This window comes from Saccostrea echinata, unplaced genomic scaffold, assembly GCF_033153115.1.
Source record: "Saccostrea echinata isolate AGI-Se365-2 ecotype Australia unplaced genomic scaffold, CSIRO_AGI_Sech_v1 ptg000014l, whole genome shotgun sequence".
Classification (NCBI taxonomy): domain Eukaryota; kingdom Metazoa; phylum Mollusca; class Bivalvia; order Ostreida; family Ostreidae; genus Saccostrea; species Saccostrea echinata.
Genome location: NW_026889763.1, coordinates 18,256,547 through 18,265,466, shown reverse-complemented (window position 1 = coordinate 18,265,466; position 8,920 = coordinate 18,256,547). Strand labels below are relative to the sequence as shown.

General features: G+C 33.7%; 1 protein-coding gene across 2 annotated transcripts in view; it reads left to right on the top strand.

Annotated features, from left to right (window-relative positions):
- Positions 1 to 8,920, top strand: part of LOC133186886 (centromere protein V-like) — a 32,952-nt gene that overhangs the window by 1,407 nt on the left and 22,625 nt on the right. The window contains exons 2-3 of one of the 2 annotated variants that reach the window (XM_061322266.1): positions 5,885 to 6,174; positions 6,425 to 6,904. In XM_061322266.1, the coding sequence (XP_061178250.1) occupies positions 5,897 to 6,174; positions 6,425 to 6,566 (420 nt within the window). In that variant the 5' untranslated portion in view covers positions 5,885 to 5,896 and the 3' untranslated portion in view covers positions 6,567 to 6,904. Of the gene's footprint in view, positions 1 to 5,884; positions 6,175 to 6,424; positions 6,905 to 8,920 lie in introns of those variants that run through there. The other variant, XM_061322267.1, reaches the window with a different exon arrangement.

Below are 8,920 nucleotides of genomic sequence, written 5' to 3'. Positions count from 1 at the left end.
GAATAATTTATATACGTCAGAGATAAAGACCTACGTTCGTGGACTCTGTGAATTTGTTTGTGTGTGTGTGTGTGTGAGGGAGGGTGTGTGTGTGTGTGTGAATATTAAAATTCAGTAAGAAGCATACTAATCATGCACGTACACGTGTACTTTTATTTAGTTGCCATAATCAGCAAAGCCTCCTAAGGGCAATAATAAGATAAGATAATTTTATTTTCCAACTTTGGGTCCAGATCTAGAGGGCATTCAAGCTTTTTACAACAATATAATAGAAAGTTCTGAATGAAAGGTTACATACACAGACACACACACACACATCTATATATATATGCATATATATGATATAATCCATTCAAGTAACTGTAGGTGCAGCAGTTGGGGTTATCAAATTGTAATTGACATGTGATCATAAACCTGTATTAACAATATATACTAGTATACAAATATGTATATAGAACATTTTATGATAACAATACATAGAGCTAAGTAAAATTTATATCATACAGTTTGTACGTATAAATATTCAAAATTATTCATTTGTCTAAAGTCATGGCATTATGCCTTTTTTGAAACCTTTGATAATAACATTCACAAAACTTTATGATTAGTTTGTCTTCATTAGACATTAACCACATAAATTTTCTTCTTTTTTTTTTTTTTATTAATAACTGAAATTTTTGTTAAGCAATGAGATATCATGAAAAATATATTTCTCTCCTCATTATATAATGGACATTCAATAAGAAAGTGATATTCATCTCCTATACAATTTTGGTTACATACTTAACATGTTTTTTGTTTCTTTTGACCAGTATTATTTTTCACAGATTCATTTCTACTTTTTTCAATTCTTAGATCATGAGCATTTATTCTCAATCTACATACAGATTTTTTTATTTCATGAGATTTGATATACATATAGTTTTCCATTGTGAAATTTTCTTTAAACATAAGTAGTAAGTTTTCCCGAGTTAAGTACTTCTTCACGTTCCATTGTCCAATATTGTAGAAAATGTTTTTTCAAATGTTTTTAAACTTTTTTTTTTAAATGGGTTTTTGTATTTTTACATTCTGATAATGAAATGTTAATTTTCTTACTGAAATAAATTACATTTTTTATAAATTTTTATGAAATCTTGTTGGTGACAATATTCTGTATTATGAGATACAATCTTCATGATAAGACAACAGGGGTTTTTAAATTTTTATAATTAAAAGGAATGTAAACAGATATTTGATGCCTATTTTTCAAAACCAGGTCATAAACCGTTTAAGCATGCATTAAGGACAGATGATACAAAAAATTGGATGTCTGGATAGGTATGTATTTTTGGACCTATTTTGATTGTGAATGATGCACGTAATAAATTTCTTAAAAATTAAGAATGTGTAAACTTTCTATGATGTTCAAAATTCTACCTTTCTGCAACCTTCTTTATTAATCTATACAATTTTTTTGTCGCTTAAAATCACATTTTTGTGAAACTTTGAATAAAAAATTATAATCTATGTGGCTAAACTTATTCATTTTACCCATATAATCACGACTGAAGTGGTTATTTTTAAAATAAATACATTATATATAAATATTTAGATATATTGATAAAAGGATAAAAGTTTGTTTGTATCATCTGTCCTTAAGTTTTTATCATGATCTTCCTTTGTAAGTGCCCACTAAGGATAGGTTTTGCTTATTCAGTATGCATCAAGCATAGGTGCTTAAGGACATGACCGACCCCACCCACCCCTTTTTCTCTGTCTAGGCACTCGAGCATTTTGGCTTTTTAGGAGGATATATCCTGCCGATATCACCACTGAATACAACTACTGCCCATGGAAACATAATTATAATGAAATGGTAGATATAAACAGCAGTGATCGATCAAAGGCGTCGGAAGCAAATTGAAAGAGGGGAACCAACAAAAAACGTTTGGGTGGGGCAATCACCAATTTTCAAAGTCTATGTTATGTCTGTCTTTGCAAAAAGATGGGGGCTAAGCCCCTCCCCCTAGCCCCCCCGGTTCGGACGCCTATGTCGATCTAAAAAAAAATATCTACAAACAATACAAACCTGTGAAAGGGCATAAAACGGATCCCTGGAAATGCAGAGGTGGGATCAGATGTCTAGGAGAAGTTAGCATACCATGTTAACCTCTCACACCCTCCGCGAGCCTTATTTATTGTTCACGTAGACGAAATATTCCGTAGTCATTTCTTTTATAAAAACAAAGGCCTAACAATCGGTATGCAAAATGTCAGTCAAAATACTGCCTAATGATAGGTCGTATTTGCTAACAAGGTCGAATAAGTTGGGTGACATAAACACCGTATACAGGTGATAGTGGAATGTTACTACATAAATAAGGAAAGTTGACTGACGATGGAAAAGCTGAAGTCATCATGTTTGTCATACTGTTTAGTTGTTAGCTGGTCCTTATCGTCTATAGTCAGTAAAACATCCAAATATGAAACAGATGTGACAGACTCTGTGGTGTCGTATATTTCAAGTTCACTGGGATATATCGAGTTGACGTATGAATGAAAGTTATTATTGTTAATTGATAAAATGTCCTTGTTATATCGGAATGTCGAGCTGAAGGCCACAGCAAGTGTTTTCTTCTTTTCATGTAGATCCGCCGAAATATGGCCGAAATATTGCCGACTCGGCGTTAAACAATAATCAATCAATCTTCTCATGTAGAAGTTTTTAAATAAAGGAATATAAAACAGGTCGAATAATAAGGGGCACAAAATAGTGCCCATTGCTATTCCAACAGATTGTCGGAAGACCTGGTCTCCAAAGACTGCTTAGATGCTGTCAGTGAGGAACTCCAGCATCATTTTGATATCAACCTCGGCGTACTTATGTGTAGAGTCAGAGTGATTTTTTTTTTTTTTTTACAAAATAATTTTGTAAATGGCCTATCAAAGATACGAAAATTAAAGAAGCAGTTGTCTATAATTTAATAAACCTTAGTTTTTTTTTTTTTTATCAATCGTGAGGAATGGTTGTATAAAGTGTCGAAAACTCATACGTTTTGATATTACTGACTTGAGAAATGTTTTGTGATTTTAAATTTTTTAAAATTTCTTTGAAATTTTTGAAAATCGGCATTCGATTTACACCACTTCTTCATCAGTATGTTGTAGCACATTCCATCTGCAGTTTCTCCTTTACTATCAAAATAAAATTAATAAAATCCTGTCCTAAAATCTATTTTGTAAACCTGTATCAACAACAGAGATTTTTTCCTCGTATTTGCTTTCAGACTGCGTTTATTTTACAACAGTCAACCTGTCATTAAAATGTTTCAGTGTCTATACTACCTTTATATGTGCTCTAAAATCTCCTACATGGTAACATAGGTACACTTTTTATATATACAATCGTTATTCTGTTTTAAATTTCTATATATTTTCATTCTGTTTTAAACTTTTTAGCTCACCTGAGCCGAAGGCTCAAGTGAGCTTTTCTGATCACATTTTGTCTGTAGTCCGTCTGTCCGTCTGTCCGTCTGTCTGTCCGTCTGTCCGTCTGTAAACTTTTCACATTTTCGACTTCTTCTCAAGAACCACTGGGCCAATTTCAACCAAACTTGCCACAAAGTATCCTTGGGTAAAGGGGATTCAAGTTTGTTCAAATGAAGGGCCACGCCCTCTTCCAAGGGGAGATAATTAAGAATTCGTGAAAAATTAATGGCATCATTAAAAAATCTTCTTCTCAAGAACCACTGTGCTTGAAAACATGAAACTTATGTGGAAGCATCCTCAGGTAGTGTAGATTCAAGTTTGTTCAAATCATGACCCCCGGGGCTAGGGTGGGGCCGCAATGGGCGATCGAAGTTTTACATAGGAAATATACAGGAAAAATCTTTAAAAGTCTTCTTCTCAAGAACAGCAAAGCCATAATTGGTCATATTTATATGGTAGCATCCTCAGATAGTGTACATTCAAGTTTGTTCAAATCATGACCCCCGGGGGTCGGGTGGGGCCACAATGGGAGATCAAAGTTTTACATAGGAATATATAGGAAAAATCTTCAAAAATCTTCTTCTCAAGAACAGCAAAGCCATGATTGGTCATATTTACTTGGAAGCATCCTCAGGTAGTGTAGATTCAAGTTTGTTCAAATCATGACCCCCGGGGGTAGGGTGGGGCCACAATGGGCGATCAAAGTTTTACATAGGAATATATAGGAAAAATCTTTAAAAATCTTCTTCTCAAGAACAACAAAGCCATAATTGGTCATATTTACATGGAAGCATCCTCAGGTAGTGTAGATTCAAATTTCTTCAAATCATGACCCCCGGGGGTCGGGTGGGACCACAATGGGCGATCAAAGTTTTACATAGGAATATATAGGAAAAATATTTAAAAATCTTCTTCTCAAGAACAACAAAGCCATAATTGGTCATATTTACATGGAAGCATCCTCAGGTAGTGTAGATTCAAATTTCTTCAAATCATGACCCCCGGGGGTCGGGTGGGACCACAATGGGCGATCAAAGTTTTACATAGGAATATATAGGAAAAATATTTAAAAATCTTCTTCTCAAGAACAGCAAAGCCATGATTGGTCATATTTATATGGTAGCATCCTCAGATAGTGTACATTCAAATTTGTTCAAATCATGACCCCCGGGGATCGGATGGGGCCACAATGGGCGATCAAAGTTTTACATAGGAACACATAGTAAAAATCTTCTTCTCAAGAACAGCAAAGCCATGATTGGTCATATTTATATGGTAGCATCCTCAGATAGTGTACATTCAAATTTGTTCAAATCATGACCCCCGGGGGTCGGGTGGGGCCACAATGGGCGATCAAAGTTTTACATAGGAACACATAGTAAAAATTCTAAAAAAAAAAAAAAAATAATTTGTTAAGAATAGCAAAGCCATGATTGGTCATATTTATATGGTAGCATCCTCAGATAGTGTACATACAAATTTGTTCGAATCATGACCCCCGGGGGTAGGGTGGGGCCACAATGGGCGATCAAAGTTTTACATTGGAACACATAGTAAAAATCTTTAAAAAAAACAATTTGTTAAGAATAGCAAAGCCATGATTGGTCATATTTATATGGAAGCATTCTTAGATAGTGTACATTCAAGTTTGTTCAAACATGACCCCTGGGGATCGGGTGGGGCCACAATGGGTGATCAAAGTTTTACATAGGAATACATAGGTTAAATCTTTAAAAATCTTCTACTCGAGAACAGCAAAGCCATGATTGGTCATATTTAAATGGAAGCATCCCCAGATAATGTAGATTCAAATTTGTTCAATTCCTGACACCCCCCCCCCAACCACTTTTATATTTAAACTTTTCAACCTTTCAAGATTGAAATGATTTCTGCTTTTTCCTAGCCATAGTGCTCAGGTGAGCGATGTGGCCCCTGGGCCTCTTGTTTTATTGAAGTTCTCCATTAAATAACCATTTACGATCTGTTTTAAATCAAAATATTCGTTTTCTATAGTTGAATAAAAATGTTCATTTTTTCGAAAAATATAACCTTTTTTCATCACGACATGCACATTACAGTGAATAAGTTGACTTAGACATGCAAACGATTCCATTTGTTCTTTCTGAATAGTATATAGATACGATTTGTTGTTTTTGTACATTGTATTGATTCGATTTAATGTTTCTGTACATTGTTGAATTCGATCTGACCGTTGTTTTATAAGTGCACTGCATGTTTTAGACCATTAAATGTTGTATTTTTTGTAATTGTTTCTGATGTTGTGAAGATATAGAATGTTGTTTATGTACAAATGAACACAATGGTTTTTATAAGTTGAGTACATAGCTGTTTCTTTGAATGTTTTTAGAAGAAGTAGAGATCTGAACTTAAGTTATCTTTCTTTCCTTGTCAGTGTTAGTGTAACATGTCATCAACAAGCACCTGCTCCAATGAAACCATTCACACCGGCGGCTGTCACTGTGGCGCCGTTAGATTTCAAGTTTTGGCTCCAATACATCTTCATGTGTATAACTGCAACTGTTCTATCTGCTACAAGAAACAAAATAAGCACTTTATAGTACCGAAGTCAAAGTTTACTCTTCTGAAAGGCGAGGACAATTTGACCACATACACCTTCAACACGCGACAAGCTAAACACACTTTTTGTAAAACTTGTGGGGTCCAAAGCTTTTACACACCAAGGTAAGTTCATTTCACAGCCTTGAGGGATAGTTCACATCAGTGAACTAGAAGTTCACAGCCTAAAAGAGTGGACTCCTTGACTGCATCATTATCAAGTCAAACTGCAACTCCATGACCAAATCCTACCTAAAGTTTGAAGCACAGGTCCAAACAGAAATATCCCCCCATTATTGTTCACTATCAATTGATAAACATGTACAGGTTTATATTGTTTTATACTGTTTTGATATATTAATGTGATCGTATTTAGATCTAATCCAGATGGGTATGGTGTGGCTCCACATTGTCTGGATCAGGGAACAGTAGAACACGTCACAGAGGAAGACTTTGACGGACAGAACTGGGAGCAGCATATACAGACCTCTGATATCAGGTCAAGGTCAAAAGAGTGATGCCTCACCGGGAGTGGTGAAAACTTTCTACATGATGAATGTGTTCAAAGGCATTTCTCAACTGGATGCTGTTTTAAAGAACTCATATATAAATCATCTGTACGATAGTACTGAGGTATTTCTTTTCCCCCCCAAAAAAATGGCAAGGACATCACGTATCTCTGTACACTATCAGCTTTAGTCACATTAAGTTTATAAATATGAAATGCAACTTCGTTCAGACTTATTTTGATAAACTGTTCTGATGGTAAAGTGTTGTGAATAAGCAAATCATGTTTTACTATAATTTTAGGTATAGTTTTTTTACTGTTTTATTTAAGTAAACATATAACATTTTCTCTTGATTTTATGCATGATGTAAAATTATCCATTATTACAGGCTTGATGAATCTATTCAATTAATCCCTTCAAGCAGACTAACAAAAGTTTCTATGACATTTTCCGGATGACTTTACAATAACTTTATGCATCTCGTTGCTCATACTTTCAAATGAATGCCTTAATGCCTCGTGTTTTGTCCCAGCATCATGCACTGAAATTCCTACTTTTGAAGACTCTGAGCAACCTTTAGTTGTCTATACTCTAGTTGCAGAGGAGATTGTTTTAAGGTAATTCCACAGCATTCATCGCTTACTTTACATGAAATGAAATGTATGGAGATAATGAACAATATATTCAAGCTGAAAAGTCCATTAAACAATACAAATTTTGGAACAGAGCAACACGGACCTCTAAAACATCAGAGGTCGGATCAGGTACCATGGAGGGGTGAACAATCCTGCCGACCGGTCACACCCGCCGTGTGCTCCTTGTCATGATCGGGAAATAACGGAAAAATCTGTCGACAATTCAGTGTATAAATAATGGCCTAACAATTAGTATGAAAAGCGGCAGTCAGCATTTGACTTTATGATAAATTGTGTTTGCTGACAAGGTCATTGTATCGACCATAAAACTAGAAAAGACGACTTTAAAGGAGACTCATGGTATTCTTGTTTCATCAACTTGTTTGTCATATTTGATATGGCCTTTTTGCAAATTACAATTGAAACTTGCACTAAATTACTTAATTACTTTTTTAGCCTTTTTTCCCTATCTTTTTTTATCTGAATGACTCGAGGCAACAAATACATTCTTCTTTCATGTAGAATAGATACACTGAAAATTTTGTCCCTCCCCCAAATCCAAAGTATTCAAATGCGCATCATCAAGTATGTGACATTTTTGCACTCATACAATGCCATTTTTCTGGCATTAAAAATTTAACAAGCAATGAAGCTATATATTTGAAAGTCTTCAGATTTTAAGTAAATTGACACCGGTAAATAATATATTAATTTTTCTGAAAAATAAATGTTGGGGGTTAGTTTTCTTAAGTTTGAGATATTGCCAAAATATGTTAATTTTAGTATAAAATTTGAGATATTTTTCTCTTTTACTTTTCCAATATATTTGCAATGTTTGTCAAAGATTGACGACAGTATTTAATCTTACATGAAATTTGAGATCAACAAATGATGTGTCTCTGTACAAAATTACTGTAAAAGTAGTTTGCATTGATTTCTAGGAAGTCAAATTTAAAAATACTGTTAAGACTTTATAATAGAAAATTTATCATTTTCTTTAAAAAAAAATCTTCCTTATGTAAGTCTTTGTTAATGAAATTTAAGAGTAAGTTTTTTTTTCATTGATGTGGTTTATTTAAAATTGTAAAATCCCAATATATTGATAAAACAAAGATATGACACAGAATTTTAGACTTGAGGTTCAGGCAAAAATCGACACAAAAGCTGAGAATCGAACCTCCTTTATTAATGAAACATTACAAGTTTAGACTTTGAAAATACGATGTGCAAGAAAATTTTAATAAAAGAAAAGTTTGAAAAGCATTAGACATATATACTATATTTATCCATTAAAAATCTTTTTTAAAGACATGGAAGAAAGCGAGGATCGGTATAGGCTTCAATCTATAAAATCTTTTAGGCTACTAGGATGACAATATCTTTATTTGGAAAAGGGTGAATTTTTTTTTACACATTTATGTTACGCAATTCAATGGATACAAAATTATCTATAACAAGAGATTATTATAGAAGAAATGAAATTGAATGTAGTTGATTTTTTAATTCACACTCAATTTGGTAAATTCATAGAAAGTAGAACATGACTTCTAGGTGACAATGGTCGTAAAGAAGTTTAAAAGTTTTCAAAAAAACTAAAAAAGAATCTGGTACAATCAAAAAGAAAAACACAAACCAATCTTTCAACAATGACACAGTTCTTACTATTTGATGTTGTAAGAACTTAAACTTCCGCATCCTTCGCAGACTTACAATTAGCGAGAAGCATAC